The following is a 23,308-nucleotide window of genomic DNA, read 5'->3' as shown; positions in this document are numbered from 1 at the left end:
TTCTGTCAAAAGTGCATACCGGCTAGCTTCGATGAACAACAAAATGCTTTAATCGCCTCATCTAGTAATCATCCTGATGGTGCTCGAGATGGATGGAATGCTATCTGGTCAAGCCCTGCCCCTCCAAAGGTTCTTTCTTTTGCTTGGCGATTGGCCACTAACTACCTTCCTACTTGGTGTAATAAGCAGAAACGAAATTTGGAGGTTGTGGGAACCTGCCCTGTCTGTGGTACTGTAGATGAGGACACTTTTCACACTTGTTGTACATGCATGAATGCCCGGCGCCTTTGGCAAGCAATGTCAAACGAATGGGATCTACCGGATGTAACAAAAATCCTCCCCCCGGGCGAGGAATGGTTCATCCAACTTGCCTGCTGCCTAGATGAGCCGATGAGAGTCAGACTTATGATGCTCCTATGGCAAATATGGTACCTACGCAATGAACTTATTCATGCAAAGCCTGCACCGCCCCTTGACGTTTCCTGCAGATTTTTGGCGAGCTACCTTGCATCACTTGATTCCATTGCTATGGATCCAGAAGCTAAAGCATCTAAAGGAAAGGCCCCAGCTACATCCTGCTACCCGTTGTTGGTGAACACTTGCAACAAAAGGGCCATTTCTAATATCCCGTGGTTCCTGCCGGTGATTGGTCGTGTGAAGCTGAATACTATGGGTCTGTACTCAACGGACAAGGTGGAGCTGGAATGGTTCTAAGAGACCATGTGGGGAGTATCATATTCTGTTCATGTCGCCATTTGCCCTCTTGCGATGACGTACTGGAAACCGAGATCCTTGCTATCAAAGAAGATCTTATGTTGGCCTCGCAATGGAGCAGCCTCCCCATAGACATTGAATCTGATTGTTTTGAAGCAGTTAAGATGGTGCAAAGTGAAGGAAGTAACAGGTCAAAATATGCTTTTCTCGTGGAGGAGATCAAGAAGAACCTGAGTGAACGTAATTCTTGTATTATTCACATACGACGTTGTCAAAATTTAGCTAGTCATGTAATGGCGAACTTTGGGAGATCTCAAGCACGAACCGCGGTGTGGCTTGGGTCAGGTCCAGAGGAAGTCATTGATATTGTTCGTCGTGATTGTAACACTTGATTTTTGAGTACTACAAGAATTATCTCGCAAAAAAAAAACCTCAAGTTTGTCCGTCCAGATAGATTAGACCAAAAGCTCCAGTGAAGATTTCTGCCAGCTCCCCGGGGCGGCAAGGTTAGTATCTCTCGTCGTGCGTATGCAACTGCCAGATTTGGTGTCCATCGATTCCAGGGCTCAACGGCAACGACTGCAGCTCCATGGCGCTGGTCCTTAGGGGAACGTGCACGAAGACTTCCTAGTTATCATCAACAAGGTGAGGCCAACTCCGGTACGAGAGCGGCGACGGCGGCGTGTTAGTGGTTCAGCTGTAGAGGTCGTTCGGTAGTCTAGGTACCTCGATGTAATTTCTATTATGTTTTGGGTGCTTTGTAGTTCCGGCGAACCTTTGTAATAGAGTTCTTTTTTAAAGAAAAAAGGGTATGAACCATTTAATTTATGTGAAGATTCATGCAGATTTTCATTTCTTTTTCTTTTTTTCTTAGTTAATCAAATGGTGTATAGAACTTAGATGAGACTTTGCTATTTCTCATCTAGATGAGAATTAGCAAATTTGTTGAAAAAAATACCAAAACTAAACAAGTCATACTTTTACGTTTCATGATCATATAGTTCTCGACTCTTAGATCATTGTTTTTTGGGGATGAGTAACCAATGATTTCGCTAACGTGGACAACTTAGTAAGCATTAAAAGTTAAAAAAACTATATAACAAGTTAGAAAATAATCTTGTGAAGTTTATTCTCCTTTTGACCTCTGGTCATGTAAAAAAAACACTGTCTACGTATCCCACGTTTTCCATAATAGAAAAACGAATGCGACGAGAACCTTTTATGCTGATTTTTTAAGTATATAAAACTTGGATTCGCGTCCTGGAAGTGTTCAACTGAGATGACTCCCACCCAAGTGAGCTCTGCACATTTCCTATAGTATTGTTTTGGGCCACTAAAGTCGAATAACCCATTGTGTGCTAAATTGGCCCCTCCTTGGTTTTTTTGGGCACATGTGATGTTTATTTATCAAGAAAGCACAGTACAAACAAAGGACAACAAGACAAAAAAAGACTTGTGAAAAATAAAATTACATTAAGACAATCTGGTCCTCATCTCCGTTCGCTTGTTCGTCTTTGCTGCGGCTGGGCCGGCCTGCACTGGGAGCGCCAGATCCGTGCCTCCACCGCGCCCTAGCGGGCTGGGATGCCCGTGCTCCCCACCTCCGCCTTCGGGTTCGTCGGCTTGAAATGGCTCTCCATCTCATCATTCTTTGATTGCTTTGCTGCCTCTGTTGTCTCATGAAGAAGAGTAGCCTGCTTATGTGGATGATGTTTATGAGCCATGTCACTGTAACGCTTTGGGTTTTTCTTTTTTAAACACAGAAGAGAAAACATAGATGGGCCGGCCCAGCTGCGGTTTGCAGAAACAACAGTAACCGGCGCCTGCAGCGCCAAATAGGAAATGCCGAGCTGGGATGTCTGTGCTCGCCACCTGCGCCTTCGGGTTCGTCGGCTTGAAATGGCTCTCCATCTCATCATTCTTTGATTGCCTTGTTGCCTCTGTTGTCTCGTGAAGAAGAGTAGCCTGCTTATGTGGATGATGTTTATGAGCCATGTAACGGTAACTCTTCTGAATCTGATCTTCAGTGGCCAAGAACCGCAAGTTGCCCAACCCAAGTGATCTTGCTATTGACTTCCAGAACCAGACTTCTTTCCTTCGCTGCTGAAGTTATCCGAACCAGCAGAAAAATCTTGGATCTTGTCATCTGATTATCAGTTTCAGTGTCTTTTTTCTCATCAAGACATGGACGGAGCTTCAATGACCAGCAGGTTCATACTTGGAAGCTTTAACAGGCAGTCAATTAGATAACACATAAAAAGGCACGCTATCTATCATCTCTCGAGAGTAAGTCATCAGACGACAACTCCTCTTGGAACCCTTTGAACAGTGCATTCAAGTTGTTAAAAATGTACTAGTGAGCCAAAAATGTAACTGCTCCAGTAGCACAGGTGGTTCCAGTTCTCATGAACACAAGGGTAAAAAATACGACAGCACGGTTATATTATGACTTTGCTTCGGAACCGGAGGCTCGGAGCTGAGGGTGACGCACGGGAACCAGTATCTACGTTTGCCGTCCCTGTGTCCGTCGTCGATCATAGCCCCTCCTGGTCGCACAACAGAGTTCCATGGGTTAGAAGTCGCCGATGTTATACACGCGGCAAATAATTTCATAGCTAATTTTAATCTAGGCATGAAAAGTGTCCATGGGCATGCACATGGCTCCAGAAAATCGCAGTGTAGGTCTCGGTCCAGAGTGAATATATCAGAGTTCCAACATAACTTGCGGTCTAAAAAACAAAGCTGGATTTCTTTCGTTTTGGCGGGGGAATGAACCATGTAGAGTGCTATCATTGAACATATAAACCAAGAAGTCGTAGACAGGACCATGCTGGCCAAGTCGCCCCTAAATCGCCATGAACAGTATTGCTGCCACCGTCTGTAAATTTTATGCCCCGCCGAGGCATTTTAGTCTTTTTACGTGTAGGGGTATAAATTATAGCCGCTGGTGGAGAAGCAGGCAGCGACACCCCAGGCGCGTGCACCTTCTCAACCCTAGCCGCCTCCCCACCTCAGCCCCCCCGGTCCCCGGCGGCTCCCCGCTCGTCCTCACCCCCTCCCTCTCTTTCTCTCTCCCCCCGCCGCCACCGTCGACCCCCACGGCTGGTTCGCCGCCTTCCTCCTCTTCGCCATCGACGTGGACGTTGGCGTGCGCGCGCGGGCGGCAGAGCTTGCTGTCCGGCTGCGTGGCGCGCCCGTGTTGTACTGCCTGAAGAGCTCTATCCGGAGGAGTACGAGGAGACGCGTGATCCGCCGGCGCCGTCTTCCCTCTTCCCTCTTTCCATCCCTCCTGCTCGCCAGCGGCTCCTCCTCCCCTGCCTCCTCACGTCGCCCTCAGGTCCGAGGCAACGAGTTTGCTTCCTCTGCTCCGTTCATGTCATTGAGGTTTGTTCTTCTTCCATCCTCTTCTTTACTATTCGTGTGTTGTTGATTTTATTTTGATTATAACAATGAATCTCCATAGATTTTCCTATACTCAGCAGAAAACTTAGATCCCTTCTTCACTGGTTTCGTCTTCCTTCTCTGTAGCTTTTTCCTTGGCCATAGCACCACATTTGCGGCCGCACACCAGAGTCAATTTGGTTGACTAGCAACAGAGCAAAGGTGAGGTAATTCCTAATCTGACAATTAATTGCATACATTTTCCTATCTTCAAGGGGCTGCTCTTTGATTCAGAGTAAAATCAGATCTTCACCTATAGAGGAGGTAGATACTGACGGAGTGTATATGACCAGGTGTCCTCCAGGTTCTGCATCATCAGTGTGTACCTCTAGATTCTGCATCATTAGTGAGCAACTTACCTAAGGTTAGTTTTCTTTGTACTTACAGCCCACTCTGCTCCCATTTCTCTCTCATATTCGCATTAATCAGGGGCTGCTATCTGTGCAATCATGATGGTTTCTTTATGCCATCAGACCCCATCCTGTAGTGTCATTTTCCTCTCATCAGGTAGGAGAGTTTTAATAGATATATTGATAGCAAACAATAGCATTGATAAGAACCCGGTATATGGTGGTTTTCTTTGATGAGTATATGTGATACATAGAAAATGTATATGGTGGTTTCCATTCTGGTTTACCTGGGTGGTGCATGGAGCTTATTTCTCTTGGGTTCTTTCTAGAGTATGAAGGTGTTGTTAGCTAGCACCATTTGGAGAAAGTACATCATGTCTTGGATCTGAAGTGAAGCGTGTTCTTATATAATTCTTTGAGAAAAGGGCTGTTTATTAAGACTAACAAGAATCTCCAAGCATTTTTAGAATTGCATTCTTCTTTAGAGATGGTATTCTTTTTCAATAGTTCTCTGACTCATCTGATTGGGGTTTGGGTATACCAGTGTTGGTTGGAGTGTTGGTTGCATCCTCGTTGAGCTATGCTCGGTTAGATTGCTTGTGATGCCTGTCTTTCCTCTTTTACCTTGATATATGGTCCTAACCCTAAACATTTATAAGGGGAGGCATTGTTTCAGACACATGAGAACCTGGAACACCTAGCAATGATGGAGAGGGTTTTGGGACCCGTACCAGAGCACATGATACGGGAGGCTAGGTTCGTATTTATACCATTAATTTGATTATCATTTTTTAATTTCTCGTTAAGCTATCATTAACAAACAAATTATCTCCATCTGTGTCCTGGAGGTCCAGGATTACTTTTGGAACCAAGCCCTTTTTATTGGGCTTGTTTCTCAAGAGAATGGCAGTATCTCCACTTGTATCCTGGAAGTCCGGGGCTTGAGTCAGTATCCTTAAAAAACCAAACAGGAAATGCTGCCTAAGAACCTAATAATTCCCTTTCCCAGGCCCCCACAACACGTGGGAACTTTTGATGCTGGGATAACCTTTGGCTATATATATGTTTGAGAGTGAAATATATATCTTTCTCCTTTGCACTAAATCTTCTGCATCAAATGTTTTGAAGAACTCTGGCACGTCCTACCTGCAAAGAAATATTTCTTTTATTTTTACGCGCAGTCACATTTTTTTTGGCTGTGGTTCCCTAAGTTCTACGGTTTATAGTTGTTCACTGGTTTGCTACTCAGAAGTAGTTTCGGCTTGCATCTCTTCTGTTATTGATTTATAGATGTTGCTCGTAAAGGTAAATTTGGCAAGCATCTGCTGGGATGTTTCTCCAGAACATATTAACATGTGGGGATGCTCTCCCAAACATATTTTTTTATGTTGTTTCTGCTAATGCCACTTTCTTTAAAAAATACTGAAGAATAAATCTGTTTTGAACTTCCATACATCTCTGTACATCATTATGTAAGCTTAAATAGCAACACTTAAGTTAATAATATGCTATTGAGTGCTGCATCCAATTCTCTGTTTATTCTTGCATTTAATTTATACTCAGATGTCATTGTATTCCTTGGAATATGCAGTTTATCAGCTCAGAAATATTTTAGGCGAGGGACACGTCTAAATTGGCCTGAAGGTGCTGTTACAAGAGAAAGCATCAGAGCAGTCAGGAAACTACACCGGCTAAAGGTTTTGATTCCCCTGATTATTCCTTTTTAGTTTTATTTGGTCATCCTTTTTTACCAATTTTCAAAGAACTTGTGCATTTTTTAAGCCAAAGTGTAAAAGCTGCAAAATCTGAAGTATAAGCCCAAACAAACAGGGCCTTACATAAGTAACTGCACATGTATAGTTAAGTCTTCTTCCACTGGTTTGAGACTATGTACGGTAGTGCATACTTGTAATTAATTCTAACACATAGTTTTTCTTGGGCTTGTTGGAGTTCCTTTTAGATTGCTTACGCCTTATGTGCTTTTGCATTCTAATGCAGCAAATCACCCTGCCCTACGAACGACCATCGCAAGCTGTTCACTTAACCTTCCAAAGCCAAGGTTCCTGTGTCGGCTTCTGTCGATACTAGAGAAAGTGCTTCAGCTGAAGATGCTATTGACCTATATCCAAGGCAGATGTTAGTGCTTCTGTTAAATTCAACTACTGTTTTTCCCTGTTACAAATTTCTTCCACTGATGACCATCCCCACATGAAAATAGGAAACTAAGCTGGATGGTGAGAACGCTGATGTTGTGGTTACTGGAGATGAGAAGAACGTGCAGTCTGACCAAACCTAGCCTAAGAGGTAGGAGATCTCTCTTAAATCAAAATCATTGGTCGGCAGTTGTACTGTGTTATTTGGCTCTTTAATGCTGGTTACTGAAATCTTGCTTACCTTGCTTGTTGACTATAACAGATTATAATTATCTCTTCTAATTGGCTTCTTGCGCCGATGGCGCAACAATTAAATTTATATATTGCTTTTCTTGCTTACCTTGCTTGTTAACACAGACAGCAACGGCACATTCTTACTATGTTCCATTAAAGCAGATAAGAAGATAATTTATTTTGGGTAAATTTATTAATTGCTTTTCTTCTCCAAGCTCACCGACCTAGCTTTAACCAAAAAAGAAAAGGAGCAGGCTTGATTTGCTTAAAAAAGAAAAAGATTTCAAAACGGTGTGGTAATAAAATTATGTTCAGTTTGTTGCTTTGGGTCATTCTTGATAAGCAATTGGGTAGTGGTTGCTGTTTACTCATAATGGATGGATTGGTGGGAATGAGTTTATGAAAGCGTAATTCAACTGTTTATGGAAGTAGTTGGATGAACATGCATGCTGTGTGCAACTAAACTGATCTGGTTGCTTACCCGCAAAAAATAAACTGATCTGGTTGCTTGTCTTTGGAAATCTTCACCTAATATGGTGTGCACTGGTCTGCATTTATATTAGCAGTTGTATTTTTATTTGTCTCTTTTGTGATAGTTTAAGGTGAGAACAGAGTATTTATAATTGGGGCATGGACTACATACTTTTCCTAAGTTTTTAGGTGTGACCATGGGATTTAGTTGATACACCTACTGTATTGTATTTAAGGCGTGTTGCTCTTTCTTGAATAAGGTACTGCGTTGTGCTTGAATGCAATTGTCTTGATTTTGACAGCAACCGAGCCCAATCAACAATTAGTAGAAGTAGTTATGAGATGAGGCAGAGGAGAGCAGAGAGGACCGGAGAAGGAGTTGCGGACCTCACCAACAAGGCCGTGACCCTGCATCACTAAAAAAATGCCCCGTATTTGTTTCTCATGCTTGGGTGATGGCTGACCATGGCATGTTCTTATTAGTTCAGGTTAGTTTCTAGCTGCCACTTTGTTTTACCAATTTCAGGTTGCTTCTCCACGAGTTCGTGTGTAGTTCCTTCTGCCCTGGAGCACCTTTGCTCATTGACTGCTCATTGACCATGTTGATTGCTTATCTTTTGTTCCCTTCACGTCATTTGCTTGCACAAGATTCGTTGTTGTAAAAGAATTGCAATTATTTTTGCAGGTTGGTCTCTCCGGTTCTTTTCGCCGATGGCTTGATGTATGCACTGGCAACCTCTTACTGGAAGGATTCGGCATGCCTCTGTTCGAGAGATGGGATATGAAGAAATGGCGTTCTGGTATTTTATATCATTTGAAGCAATGACACTTTATTTTGGTTCACATTTCTTTACAGGTTGTTGTATGCAGAGTTTATGAGGTTGCACTGCACCATCAAACTATGCTCCATGTTAAGCAACATCCAGAACTGCCATTATATATTTAATGTAGTAGATTGATGCAACTTTGTAACCATTCATGGATTTAAAATAGGCTTTATACCTCTTTATTTTGGTCGGCATGTTTTGGCACGTGTCTTTGTCATTGATCGGCTATATATTAATTACATTTGAGTAGACTGTTGACTGAGAAAGCCTGAACATGTTGTGTTTTGATTTATGAGGACTAATAGATAGTTTTCTCTCGGGTTTATTTATTTTCTCTCCACACTTTTAATTCTACATAAAAGTACATTCTATTGTTATTTGTTTACTGATGCAATATATGTACCCTTATTTGTCTCAACTTTATCAATTTTAGTTTGTGTTTTCTGCGGCGCAGAACACAGTTCAAGGCAGGGCTGTGTCAAAGATGTGTGCCAAATAATTAAGCTGATTGAAATATCAAACTTTGGGTGCAGCCTTCTTGGTCCTGTATATATGACTGGCTGATACAAAATCTGGACAGTTCTGTCATGCCTTTTATCTTCACATCTGCCTTTCATGAATTTACTAAAGCTTTTTTTTACTTGATCTTATGTGCAGCTATGTTTATTCAGGTTATAGGGCCTCTATAGGAAACGTAATAATCTGAATTCCTAAGTAAATATAACAGCTCCAGTGTGATTTTCTTGCTTAAATTTGCCATTCTGAATTCCTAAGTATTTATAACAACTCAAGTGTATCCATATAGTAAGATATGACATTAGATTTTCTTCTTACTTGGATCTTTTGCCATGTAAAGTAGGTTGTCTTTGAGTCGCTGTTGTGCTACTGCTAGGCATGAACAGAATTGTCAGGACCCCGATTTCAAGTCACATCGATCTAGCCGGTAACACCTCATATCACTTTGCGGCTTCACACACGGTATTCCCACGGGTGTCGCCTTACCATGGCCCGGGATCGTTTGCGTCTTTTGGCTCATGTATATGATAGTTGTCGCTAGCATCCATATGACAGAGAACCCGGGCCGACATGACTAGTCGTGAACCCAAAGTGGCACTAACTTACGGGGACAGGCATACATGAATCAACATTGAGCATGTCGGTCAGCAGCGTGCGAATCTGGGCTGTAGCACTGGGCTAACAGGACTTCGGTGAACCGGGCTGTAGCAGGCTAGGCAGGACTCCGGATGTCACCGTGTGACATTTCCCCGAAGGGACAGACACAGGAACGAAGTGAATCACATGCCGGCCAGTCAAGTGTTCCGGAGCAGTAGTGCTGGGCTAGCAGGACTCCGGTGAACCGGGCTGTAGCGGACTACTATGGCTCATGGAAGCACAAGACTACATTTCCCCATAAGAGAGGCTACCAAGGATAAACAACTAGGTTGTCGGATCCCACACATACCAAACATTTCAATCATACACACAATATGCTCGATATGTGCAAATACAACATGGCATCACAACAAGACTCTACGACTCAGAGTATTTATTCATTAGGCTCCGAGGAGCGAGATATTACAAACATGGGTCTCATGACCCAACATTCAGAGCATACAAGTCAAAGCACATGCGGAAGCTTAACATGTCTGAGTACAGACATCTACAAATGAAAAAGGCTGAGAAGCTTGACAATCTACAAGACCCTCCCAAGGGTACAAGATCGTAGCTGAGGTAACAAGCTAAACGTCGAAGTCCACGCGGAACTACTAGCGAGCCTGAAATCTCTCTGCAAAACATAAAATAAGCAAACGTGAGTACAAATGTACCCAGCAAGACTTACATCAGAACTAGCTACATATGCATCGGTATCAACAAAGGGGGTGGTGGAGTTTGACTGCAGCAAGCCAGCTTTGACTCGGTGGCTATCCTAAACTATGACTGCAAGTAACTCTTTTGAGGTGGCGCACACGAGTCCACATATTCACCATATCAATACACCACTATGGATCCGCTCCCGTCTCCCTACGAGAAGGCCATCCATAGCACTCACGCTTATCTTGCGCATTTTAGAGTATCCACTTTCACTTGTCTATGAACTGTACAGGCAACCCAGAAGTCCTTTACCGCGGACACGGCTATTCGAATAGATCATATTAACCCTGCAGGGGTGTACTTCGTCACACACGCTCTCGCCACTTACCACCATGTACACGTCGTGTACCTCGGCAACCTTCAAGCGGAAGCCTGGCGAGGGAGTCGGCCACGACCTGACTAACCACACAAGTCTCTCGTCCAGGTTTATCGCCTATTCGGGTTCCATCCGCAAGGAGATCCGGCCGGGGTGTCGCTCACGGCCCCAAACGATGTGTGCAGGGTTCCCAAGCCCACCTCGACGGATGGATCTACGCTTGGTACACCATGCCACGGTGCCTAGTCTGTCCCAAGCCCACCTGTATCGGGTACCACTTGGTAGACTACTAACACAACCTACAAACACCAGAAACTAGTTGCAACTCCTGGACAGAGATCAAGTTGATTAATAAGTCGAGAGGGGCACTTAAGCATTTCAATGTGTGGTAGTAACTGTTCATGGATCACAAACACAGAACTCAGTTCCTGAGGACGGCTGCAATGAGACAACCCACCATGTACTCCTACATGGCCTCTCATCGCTACCTTTACCAAATCGTGTTCACACACTTAGCTCTCAACAGTAGGACATGTTCACCACATTACAATTCATCCCTGATGAATCAGACCTGACACAACTCTAAGCAATAGCAGGCATGACAAACAGGCATGAATGAGTAGGCACATCAGGGCTCAAACAACTCCTACTCATGCTAGTGGGTTTCATCTATTTACTGTGGCAATGACAGGTCATGCAGAGGAAAGGGGTTCAACTACCGCAACATGTAACAGATGAATTGTTATTGTCCTAATGCAATAAAAGAGAGCAGGAGCGAGAGAGTGGGATTGTATCGGAATGAACAAGGGGGTTTTGCTTGCCTGGCACTTCTGAAGATGGCATTGAGTCTTCATTAGTGTCAATGATCACAACGCCGGAACATCGTCTACCGAGAGGGGACAAATACCGGCAACAGAGAAGAAATACAATCAATGCAATGCACAATATGATGCATGATCATGACTTGGCAATATGAATGTGTTTTGGGCTAATGCAAGCTACAACAGATGGAGATGAGTCCATTTGAACCAAAGATTCAAATGCAAACCCATTTTATAGAGTCATATAAGTGCATTATCTTGTTTCATCTAAACAGCATGGTTAGGTTGCTCTAACATGCATGAAACCAGTACAGATGGATAGATTGGATTTTTCTGATCATTTTTATATATAAATCTTTTCATTCTGAGCTATAGATTATTTTCTATGATTTTTAGAAGTTTATAGGATTTTCTGGAATTTCCTATACAAGAATAAATCCAGTAAATTCTTTATTGCGTCAGGGTGACGTCATCAGGTCAACGGGGGCGGTCCAGGTCAAACCTGACCTGTGGGCCCCGCGTGTCAGTGTCATAACTAACTTAACAGTGTTAGGTTAAGCACTAATCTAGGTTAATTAGCACTAAACTAACCTAGCTAATAATTAACAAGGGCGGCCCACACGTCAGTGGGTCAGGGGGGAAGTCAAACCCCGGTCAAGCAGGGTCAAACCCGCCGGACTTGGTCCATGGCTCGTCGCCGGTGAAGCCCGAGACGGCGGAGGGGCTCGGAATTTGCCCACGGTCGACCAAATCGACCGCGGTTTGGTCCTACGCGTAGCTGGGGCTCGCGCGCATCTGGTAGGCCAAGCGGGAGGAGCTGGGGTGGTCTGAGTCGACGACGGCGAGCACGAATGCGGCGGCCGGAGTTCGGGTCTCGGCGGTTTCGGTGTTGCGAAGCACGGCAGGAGCAGCTGGAGGGGGTTTTGGGCTTCTGGCGTTGCGCTGAGCACGGCTATGTGCTCGGTTGCAGCTCTATGTGACAGTGGCCACGGCGGCGACATGGCCGGCGGAGCCGAGCTCTCGGCCGCGACGGGCAACGGTGTTAGCGGGAGGGAAAAAACCAGGAGAGAGGGGGAGGGAATCGATGCAGAAGCTCACAGCGGATCGAACGGAGGGGTTGGCGAGCTCAGGAAGAGGCTGGAGCGAGCGGGGCAGCGAGGGAGATCTCCGGCGGCCGACGGCGAAGATGAAGATGATGGAGTCGCTTCGGGCGTCCCGCGGGCGTGTGGTTCGTCTTGGAGCTCCGTGGAGTCGGGGCGGAGCCTTTGGGCATGGCGGAAGGGTGAGGGGGTGGCTCTGGGCACGGTGGCAGCGAACGGCGGTGGCGGTCGCTCTCGGGTGAGCTCGGGGAAGAGCAGAGGAGGGGGAGGGGGTCCAGGGAGAGAGCGAGGGGGTCGAGAGGGAGTGCGTGGCACTCGGGGCTGGCTCCAAAAGCGGCGGAAGCAGGAGGAGGCGTGGCGAGCTCGGCGGTGTCGCGGTGTCCCTCCTCTACCTACTGGCAGAGGTAGGCGATGACTGGCACCAGGCCAGTGGGCTGGGCCGTGCTGGGCCAGGCCAGGTAAGCGCCAGGTAAGACTCCTTTTTCATTTCTGTTTTCTGTTTTCTTTTTCTGTTATTTGTTTTGATTTAGTTTTAAGCACTAAACCATTTTGCTTTCTTCTGATAATTTTGCAGGGACTAAAAGGATTATCCCAAAGCCCCTCACAATTTCTCAGAATTATTGGACACATATTCGATATATAGCAAATATAAATCCAATGCAAATAGTTATTGCATTAGCTTCAAATGCCCAAAATAAATATTTATGAGCTCCTAAAAATATTGGTTTGAATTTTAATTCTGGCCAATATTTTCATAGAGAAACATGAACATTTTCTTGGACCTATTTGAAGCAATTTTTATCTGGTCTTTTTCAGAAATGATTTCTGAGGCTTTCACATGTCCCCATTTCAAATTCATTGAAATTTAAACATGATGCACACATGACTAGCTAGCCTAGAGTAAACCAAAACTAGGGATGTGACAAGAATGGCCTCCTCTTATTGCGAACCACACTGATGTTGGCTTCTGATTTCTGCTGTAATGGATTATTTACTATGGACAAATATGACAACATTCATTTGGAGCACCGTTTCTTGAGGCTATGTCTCTTCTACAGGTATGACATTATCGTTGGAACGTATACTATGTCTATTTGATATATCTATGAATATATCCTTCCAGAGAATACTTGTTTTTGTATTATATTGTTTATGTATGCCCAAACCAATGGTAGCTGCTTATTGTTTATGTATGCCCAAACCAATGGTAGCTGTTTACTGATAAAGGAAAGGTGTAACATATGTGTTATAGAATCCAACAGATCACCTGCTTACTGTTTATATATGCAAAGAGTAATGCTTGTTGCCCACTTATAATAAAGGGAAGTTAACTAGCAAATAAATAATCTATGGGTTGCAGAATCCAGTAGACCATGTGCTTACTGTTTTCATACATTGCCGTCTGCTGCTTCTTATTCCTTTGTAAGCCTCTGATTCCAACTATGATGTGCTTCTAGGTTGATCGTCCGGCTGGGTAGTAGGTTGATTTCTCTCTTTGGTTGGCTTGTTATCTGCTGCTTTGCCTAACAATGTTTGTGCTTGCTCTTTACAGCTCTATTAAACACGGTCTGTCATGTAGGTTTCTAATTCATTCTATTCTACAGGTCCTGTTGTACTTGCATTGCCTTGCCTTTTTATCTGCTGCTCTGTTGGCTGGGCGACTACTTCTGCTGCTATATTGATTATTGTCGCCTCTTTCTCCATTGTAAGAGCATCTCCAGCCGTTGAGCCCCTCAGGAGGCATTTTTTTCGCCGCTTGGGGGGCTGCCGGTGATACTTCTGACATGGGGGTGAAGAAACTTCCACTCGTTGCCCTCCCCCAACGGCTCGTCTCCTCTCTGCCTCGCCATGCCGCCTCCACCTCCATGGCCACCTGCTTCTGCTCCGCCTCCTCTCCACCCGACCTCGCCGGCAGCGGCGGCAGCCGGCTCAGCATCTTCGGCCGCTCGCCCGTCCGCGCCCGCCCAGGCCGCGCCCGCTCGCCGGCCGCGCACTCCCGCGTTCCCAGGCCGCGCGCTCCCGCGGGCGCGCTCGCCCGTCCGCGCCCGCTTCCGCGCCCGCCCCCTCGCCCAGGCCGTGCCCTCAAGCACGCGGACGCCCCAGCTGCCGCGACCGCGTTGTCCGTCCGGCTCCGCCCGTGGAGCCTCCGCACTGCGCTTCTGCCCCCCGCCTGGCTCGAGGAGGCCATGCGCTTCTGCATCCCGGAGCCGGCTGGGCGCGCGGCGCAGAGGGGTGGCGCGGGCTGGCTGGCGGGAGGCCGGGCGCGCTTCCGGGCGCGCGGCGCAGAGGGGTGGCGGCGCGGCGCGGAGGGGTGGAGGCCGGGCGCGGCGACCCGACGCGGGGTGCGGCCGCAGATGGCTGGCGGTGTGGCGCGCATGGCCGGGCACGGCGGCGACACGGCAGGCCTGAGCTGCGGGAAGGCACCGGGGCGGGGCGGCGCGCGCAGCCGGGCGCGGCGGCGACGCGGTGGGCCTGAGCTGCGGGAAGGCACCGGGGCGGGGCGGCGCGCGCGGCCGGGCGCGGCGGCGACGCGGCGGGAGCTGTGGGAAGGCACCGGGCATGGCGAGAGAGAAAGCGGACGGAGAGAGAGGGAAGGTGGGGGCTCTGCGAGGAGAAAGTGGTGAAAGCGACGGGGGAGTGGCTGCAGGTGGGCCACAGGAGGCAAAAAAGTGGCGCCGGCACGCCCAGCTGCCCCCCGGGGGGCTGGGTTCGTGGTGGGACTACCGGCGCTATTTTTCTATAAAGCCGGTGAAAAGTGACGCTTTGGGAGCGGGAGTGGGAGGATTTTTTGCCACCGATGCTAAAAAAGTGGCCTGGGGGCGTTCCTGGGGGCTCGGCTGGAGATGCTCTAAGATGTTGTGTTCAGTCCAGCGCCGTGCCTACGGCACAAATTCGTTGGCCTCAACAACGCTCCCGGCGCCGTGGATGCACCCACCAGCAAGCTCAGGCCAAGGGATACATGATATCGGTACTTTTTATAACTGATCCATGTTCTTGGAATACTTTATTTATTTCATTAATAAGCAAGGGTGGATGGTGGCTTGCAGTGTGCTTGTACTAAAAAAGGTGTTCTGCCATCCCATCGATTCTAGCACAGCTCGAAGCGGCCAAGTCAAGGAGGACCTATAAAATTATTTGATCGTCTCTCTCTCTATATATATGTGTTGTCTGGTGCATGTATGGCTGAGAATAGGGAGAGAGAGCAAGTTTAATTTTCATTAGGCATTCAAATTCTTATTTTGCTTTTCTCAGATTTTTGGCTGGGTGTTTAAATATACTTGCACACACTGGTTTCAGATTTCAGTGTAAACTACAAATAGGGGGCAAATTATAGTGATTTTTCCAAATTAGAAATAGGGAGAAGGGAAATTATTGATTATTGTGTGCATGTATAACTAATTGGATTACTGGTTGAACGAGTGCAGATTTGAGAAAGAAGAAATAGGGCCAATAAAATTAGGTGGGAGGTATGCTGATGGGTTCATTTTAGCATCCTGAAGGTATGATGCATATTGCCTTGCTCTGATTTGCTTATTTGAATGTGTTTGTGTACATGAAAGTTCATTTCGTTATTTTTGCTCTTTGAGGGATATAGGAGGAGAGATATCTATTGTTGAAATTTGATGATAAAAATATAGCCATTATTGTTACAAGCATTGTTGTTCCAGTTTTTTTAGTTATTAATCATGCCATTTTTCTTTCTGCCTTTGTAGCTGAAAGATTAGTGAGACTGACTAAATTCTGAACATGTTCCATGTGAGAAATAGCATGTTGATTTCATCTTGAAATAATCATAGATGAGGGACGAGGTTCATAATTGAGGGTCATGTGCAGAGCTGGAGGAAGAAGTTGCGAGGCTTGAAACTCTCCTTGTGAACAGCACTGAGGACAATGCCTCTTTAGTTGTAATTGTGATACTCCTGATGTGCAAGTAAACACTCCTGTGGTACTCCTTATGCTAAAATGTTGGTTGTTAGTATAGAGGTGGTGACATTATTTGGTTCTCTGGTATTGATTTAATGATTTGTGGTTAATACATGATGTAATACAGTCCACATTGTATTATATTTTCAGTTACATCTCCTACTTACTCACTACTAGCATTCTTTCTAATTCGCTTCTTGCGCCATTGGCGCAACCGGGTCATCTAGTAAAGAGGAAATCTAGAGAGCGGTGTTTACCTCGGCCAGTTGACCATAAGAACTCCTTCTCAACTTGTTCTACGGTGATATAGCCATTAGCCTGCGTTGTGAATGCTGTTACTGTTGGAAATATTAGCACTTTCCCGATTAGACTAATCCACGAGTAAACAGCGAGCATGGCGTAAATGGTATGTATTTCATAGCGATACCTAAGCATACTAGCATGTACAGAAAATAGAAGCAAACCATCTATGAGCAGCACATATACGGCTAGCACAAGTACGAGTAAACAAGGGATGAACAGATTATACCCTCCGGTTGGCCAGACCAACGCGGGGGCGGCAGCAACAGCCTCAGCGTCGTCCGTGGCCTTCTTCTTGGCTGCGGCGTCGTCGGCCATGGTGTCGATGCAGAGGAAGTAGTGGAAGCAGAGGCGGACGGAGTTGGGGACGGATTGGGAGCAGTCGCGTCGAGATGCTCTCCAAAAACCTTATTGCCGTTCTCCCGGGCAGGATCTCGAACGACAGGGTTCCGAAGGCAGCTGCTCTCCCGACCAGCCGTGCACATGGTCGTCGGGATGGGGTCGCCGGAGACAGCGCAGAGTAAGGAACAGTAGATGACGGCTAGGTTACGCAAGAGGGAGTGAGTGAACCGAACTAGGTCACTCCATTGGGCAGAGCCTTCTTATATAGTCCGTCGGGTAGAAAGTCGTGGGCCTGGGCGGAGGCCCACAACCGACGCATCCCGGGAACGCAAGTCAGCCCACAGTCCAACGTCTCGGACAGTGGCCCACCTGTTAGCTACTCGTTAATTAATTCGTTCATGAGCGGCAAAAATAAGTTTCGGCTCGGCTCATTCACGCAACCCGCGGCGCGCGCGCGCGTCGTGACGAGGCGTGGCGAGGCGGGTGGCGAAGGAGGAGGAGCGCGTGTGTACCACTCCTCTTCTCAAGCTCCCAATGGCAAGTGGTAGAGCAGCCCTTATAAAGGGGTCTCAACTCTCCTCAACTAGCAAGGTGGGACTAAACTTCCCACCACCTGCCATCTCATACATGGGCCTCAAGATTAACCAGGGATTAGTGTCTTATATGGGCCTAAGCCCATCCATAATCCAACAATCCACCACCAGATCTCGAGGCACATAAGTTTGTCAACTATTCCCCACAATGTTTGATATATCAGAAATTTCAGTGGAGACTGTTAAGTTGAACTTCCACCTAGAGCAACAGGATTAGACTTCTTCACAACTGAACAATGGACTATGTCTTGAATTGTCAGTTTGGCGTGTAGAAGTTTCGCCTATTGTCAGTTGATTCGTGGCTGTCGAAGGCTAAACCCCACGGGTGGAGCTTATTAGTCATACCTCGTACCTTCTCATGAGCTTCCTAGAGATTACCCAATCTCATAGACTGTGACCAGTAGTCGGGCTCACATAGGTGTGTCCCTCAAAGAATGCTCTGTAGGTTAGCATCTTGCTTACACAAGCTTTGGAACACATTAAAACAAAAGTCAGCCTGCCTTACAGAATTGAGAGTATTACTGCATCTCCAACGGAGTGGGTTTATTAAGGATACTCTCCTTAGTTGACCGCTGGATTGTTTTCCCAGGTCCTAATTCACGGGATCTCCGATCACATAGGTTGGTTACCCCCATGGCAACTTACGTGGGTCTCATACCCATCTCCCTCGATGCATTTTCTATCACAATCTGCGATAGCCCTTTCGTAAAAGGGTCTACAGATTCTTAGCCGCCTGGATATAATCCAACGCTATCACTCCAGAGTTTCTTGATTTTCTGACAGATTTCAACCTTCTTCTTATGTGCTTTGTGGATTTCATGTTGTCCTTTGAACTCTTAGCCTTGGCAATCACCGTTTGATTGTCACAGTTCATAAGGACAGCCGGCACTGGTTTACCAACCACCGGCAAATCCATCAAAAGCTCTCAAAGTCATTCTGCTTCGACGCATGATGTGTCTAATGCTGTGAGTTCTGCTTCCATAGTCGATCTGGTTAAGATCGTCTGCTTGCAAGACTTCCAGGAAACAGCACCACCACCAAGTGTGAAGACATGTCCACTTGTGGCTTTCATCTCATCAGCATCAGATATCCTATTCGAATCACTATACCCCTCAAGTACCGTCGGGTACCCAGAATAGTGAATTCCATAGTTCGCAGTACCTTGCAAGTAACGCATCACTCGCTCAACAGCATGCCAATGCACATCTCCGGATTGGAAACAAACCGGCTCAGTTTGCACACAGCAAAAGAGATGTCAGGACGAGTAGCACAAGCTAGGTACATTAGTGAACCAACCACTAGAGAATATCTCAATTGATCTACAGCCGTGCCTTCGAACTTTCAAATCCGCACGCTAGGATCATATGGTGTTGCAGAGGGTTTACAGTCCGAATATCCAAAACGGCTCAAAATCTTCTCAACATAGTGGGATTGCAAAAGTGTAATTCCACCCTCAGTATTTCTCAGTAGCTTGATGTTTAAGATAACATCAGCCACGCCCAGGTCTTTCATCTCAAAGTTATGAGATAGAAAGGCATTGACCTCCTCAATGACCTTGAGGTGGGTCCCAAATATCAGTATGTCATTGACATACAGATACAGTATAACACATTCGCCCCGCCATGGCGATTATACACATTTATCAGCTTCGTTAACAACAAAACCAGTAGATGTCAGAGTAGTATTGAACTTCTCATGCCATTGCTTAGGCGCTTGTTTCAGGCCATACAAGGATTTCACTAGCTTGCACACCTTTCTTTCCTGACCATTTACTACAAAGCCATCTGGCTATTGCATGTAAATTTCCTCGTCTAGCTCTCCGTTAAGGAAAGCCGTCTTAACGTCCATCTGATGATCGAGAAGACCATGCGAGGCAACCAACGCGAGTAATACTCAAATGGTTGCCAGTCTAGCCACAGGTGAATAAGTGTCGAAGAAATCCTCTTCTTCTTTCTAGGTATAACCCTTGGCCACAAGCCTAGCCTTGTACTTCTCAACAGTACCATCGGGCCTAAGCTTCCTCTCGAACACCCACTTACATCCCAATGGTTGGCAACCATAAGGACGATCAGTGATCTCCCATGTCCCATTAGCCATGATGGAATCCATCTCGCTATGGACCGCATCCTTCCAGTAGTTAGCATCCGGAGATGCATAAGCTTCTGAAATGGAACTGGGAGTGTCATCATCCACGAGGTACACGGGGAAATCATCACCAAAAGACTTTGCAGTCCTTTTTCTCTTGCTCCTAACAGGAGCTTCCTCGTCATCCTCCATGAAACTCTCATCACTTTTATGTTCATAGTATCCCATCGGAATGGCAGGTTCAGGAGTCTCATCAGATTTCAGTCTAGAAATGCTTTGCATATCTCTCATGGGGAAAATATCCTCAAAGAATGTAGCATCCCTAGACTCCATGATCGTACCGACCTTCACGTCATGTACATCAGATTTCGCCACTAGAAATGTATAGCCAACGCTATGCTTGGCATAGCCAAGAAAAACGCAGTCCACGATCTTTGGTCCCAACTTGCGCTTTTTGGTTATCGCCACGTTGACTTTCGCCAAACAGCCCCAAGTGCGCAAGTAAGAGAGTGTAGTTCTTTTCTTTTCCCATTGCTCATAGGGAGTAGTCTCATTATCCTTTGTGGGAACTTTATTCAGGACATGACATGATGTCAATACAGCCTCCCCCCACCATGCCTTGGATAAACCCGATGTATCTAACATGGCGTTAACCAAATCAGTTAGAGTACGGTTTTTCCGTTCGGGAACCCCATTTGACTGGGGTGAGTAGGGAGGCATCCTCTCATGAATAATACCATGTTCCGCACAGAATAAATCAAACTCATTAGAAAAGTACTCTCCACCACGATCAGACCGGACTCGTTTTATTTTCTTCTCAAGTTGGTTCTCAACTTCAGCCTTATAGACTTTAAAGTAGTGTAGAGCCTCGTCCTTAGTATTTAACAAATACACATAGCAGAATCTAGTGGAATCGTTAATTAGAGTCATGAAGTATTTCTTTCCACCTTTAGTCAACACACCATTCATCTCACAGAGATCTTAATGTATGAGCTCTAATGGTGCCAGGTGTCTCTCCTTCGCAAGCTTGTGAGGCTTACGAGGTTGCTTAGCTTGCACACACGCATGGCACTTAGAGCCTTTGGCTAAAGTGAAACTCGGGATTAAATCCATCTTAGCTAGCCGCGTCATACAACCGAAATTTATGTGACAAAGACGTGAATGCCAAACCTCAGATTCGTTCACATTAGAATGAATTTGGTTCACGACTTTATTACAGAAATCCTCCAGGGAAAGGCGGAACAAACCACCACAGTCATATCTTTTTCCAACAAATAGTCCACACCGAGATACAACTACTTTGTTAGACTCAAATACTAACTTAAACCCTTCTTTACATAGAAGGGAGCCACTAACGAGATTCTTCTTGATGGCGAGGATATGCTGCACGTTCTTCAGTTGCACGATCTTTCCCGAAGTAAACTTCAGATCTACCGTGCCAACACCGTGAACAGAAGCATGCGAGCCATTCCCCATTAGGACGGAACAATCTCGTGCGATCTGGTAAGAAGAAAACAAAGACACATCAGCACACACACATGAATATTGGCCCCAGCGTCAACCCACCAATCGGTGGACTGACAAACTGAAAGTATGGTAAACATATTACCATACCCAGATGCCGCATCATTGTTGCTCAGAGTGACATTCACAGACTTGGAGTCCTGTGCTGGCTTCTTGTACTTATTTGGGCACTTGTTTGCCCAATGTTCCTCTGAACCACAAGTAAAGCAGCCATCTCTCTTTTTGTCTTTCTTCTTACCCTTCTTCTTAAAGGTAGTATTCTGCTGGACAGAGTTCTTTCCCTTGAACTTGTGGAAGTTCTTCTGCACCACATTGGCGCTAGAAGAACCCTCTGCCCCTTTCACGTGTGAGTCTTTTGCTCTCGAGTTTTGCTCAACACTGAGATGACCAATGACATCCTCAACAGAGAATTCACGTCTCAAGTGCTTGAGAGAAGTAGCAAAGTTCCTCCAACTAGGAGGGAGTTTTGCAATAATGCAACCCGCGACAAAGTTGTCCGGTAACTCACACTTCAGGAGCTCCAGCTCCTTAGCAATGCACTGTATCTCATGAGCCTGGTCCAATACAGGACGGTTATCAACCATCCTGTAATCATGGAACTGCTCCATGGCATACAGCTCACTGCCAGCATCGGTTGCGCCGAATTTGACTTCGAGCGCATCCCACAAGTTTTTGGCAACCCGCATATGAATATATGCGTCAACCAACTTGTCTCCAATCGCACTCAAAACTGCTCCCACAAAGATTGTGGTTGCCTCCCTAAACGCCTTCTCCTGCTCAGGAGCAATCGTTTCTGTCGGGGGCACACCACCAACCCAGAACACGTTCATTGTTGTGAGCCACAAGGGGGTCCTTGTCTGCCAACGCTTAAAATGCGTCCTGGTAAACTTTTCCGGTTTCAGAGTAGCAGCAAAGCCTTGAATCGAGAAGTGCCTAAAATAAGGTTTTTGGATTGTTGGAAATATTAGCAATTTCCCGATTAGACTAATCCACGAGTAAACAGTGAGCATGGCATAAATGGTATGCATCTCATAGAGATACCTAAGCATACTAGCACGTACAGAACATAGAAGTGAACCATCTATGAGCAGCACATATACGGCTAGCACAAGTACGAGTAAACGAGGGATGAACAGATCATACCCTCCGATTGGCCAGGCCAACGCGGCGGCGCCAGCAGCAGCCTCGGCGTCGTCCGTGGCCTTCTTCTTGGCTGCGGCGTCGTCGGCCATGGTGTCGATGCAGGGGAGTAGTGGAAGCAGAGGCGGACGGAGTTGGGGACGGATCGGGAGCAGTCGCGGCGAGACGCTCTCCAAAAACCTTATTGCCGTTCTCCCGGGCAGGATCTCGAACGACAGGGTTCCGGAGGCTGCTGCTCTCCCGACCAGTCGTGCACGGTCGTCGGGATGGGGTCGCCGGAGACAACGCAGAGTGAGGAACAGTAGATGACGGCTAGGTTATGCGAGAGGGAGTGAGTGAACCGAACTAGGTCACTCCACTGGGCAGAGCCTTCTTATATAGTCCGTCGGGTAGAAAGTCGTGGGCCTGGGCGGAGGCCCACGTCCGACGCATCCCGGGAACGCAAGTCAGCCCACAGTCGACGCACTCCCGGGAATGGAGTCGTCGCTCCCGGAGATAATTAATTCATTCCTGAGTGGCAAAAATAAGCTTCGGCTCGGCTCATTCCCGCAACCCGTCGTGACGAGGCGAGGCGGGCGGCGGAGGAGGAGGAGCGCGCGTTTACCACTCCTCTTCCCAAGCTCCCATTGGCAAGTGGTAGAGTAGCCCTTATAAAGGGGTCTCAACTCTCCTCAACTAGCAAGGTGGGACTAAACTTCCCACCACCTGCCATCTCATACATGGGCCTCAAGATTAACCAGGGATTAGTGTCTTATATGGGCCTAAGCCCATCCATAATCCAACAGTTACAACTAGAGTAATGTGGTTGTAGAGAAGCAAATAAAGTTGCTCACGAGCTAGCTAGGTTAGTAGTCTCTCCGACTTGTGATTCGTTTGAGGAGCATGTGGATGATATTGTTCATATCCTCATTAAGGATGTAGCTATTATTTTAAATGAATAAAGCACATTTAAAAAAAAAGGAGGCTTAGCTTAACGACGGCTTCGCGTTAAGGTCAAGCGTCTCCCTTTCATCTCTGACATAATGGATAATCTTGCTTTGCTACTGTTCCTAACATCTCTCGTTTCACATACATGTTGTAACATATGGTTGACTCCTCTCT

At 46.4% G+C, this 23,308-nt stretch overlaps 1 protein-coding gene and 1 long non-coding RNA gene across 20 annotated transcripts; both read left to right on the top strand.

Annotated features, from left to right (window-relative positions):
* The first annotated feature begins 3,657 nt into the window (after positions 1-3,657).
* On the top strand, positions 3,658-8,516 carry LOC109763805 (uncharacterized). 12 transcript variants are annotated; one of them, XR_002233002.4, is made up of 9 exons: positions 3,658-4,098; positions 4,243-4,317; positions 4,449-4,519; positions 5,165-5,261; positions 6,097-6,202; positions 6,504-6,641; positions 6,724-6,809; positions 7,666-7,851; positions 8,049-8,516. It is a non-coding gene; the product is annotated as an uncharacterized lncRNA (long non-coding RNA). The 12 variants fall into 12 exon arrangements; XR_002233003.4 differs by having other exon boundaries at positions 3,673-4,098; positions 4,243-4,322; XR_005758113.3 differs by having other exon boundaries at positions 3,676-4,098; positions 5,182-5,261.
* Positions 8,517-12,594: 4,078 nt separating this feature from the next.
* On the top strand, positions 12,595-16,385 carry LOC109763802 (uncharacterized). Of its 8 annotated transcripts, none has more exons than XM_073498269.1 (3): positions 12,595-15,267; positions 15,725-15,799; positions 16,134-16,385. In XM_073498269.1, the coding sequence occupies exon 1, from the start codon at positions 14,084-14,086 to the stop codon at positions 14,921-14,923; it is 840 nt and encodes a 279-aa protein (XP_073354370.1). In that variant the 5' UTR covers positions 12,595-14,083; the 3' UTR covers positions 14,924-15,267; positions 15,725-15,799; positions 16,134-16,385. The 8 variants fall into 8 exon arrangements, with proteins under 8 accessions (XP_073354370.1, XP_073354369.1, XP_073354367.1 ...); XM_073498268.1 differs by having other exon boundaries at positions 16,097-16,385; XM_073498266.1 differs by having other exon boundaries at positions 16,013-16,385.
* The last annotated feature ends 6,923 nt before the right edge of the window (positions 16,386-23,308 follow it).

Source organism: Aegilops tauschii, chromosome 5 (assembly GCF_002575655.3).
Source record: "Aegilops tauschii subsp. strangulata cultivar AL8/78 chromosome 5, Aet v6.0, whole genome shotgun sequence".
In the NCBI taxonomy this organism is placed as follows: Eukaryota; Viridiplantae; Streptophyta; class Magnoliopsida; order Poales; family Poaceae; genus Aegilops; species Aegilops tauschii.
Note: the sequence above shows the minus strand (reverse complement) of the source record. Positions and strands in the feature narration are given on the sequence as shown.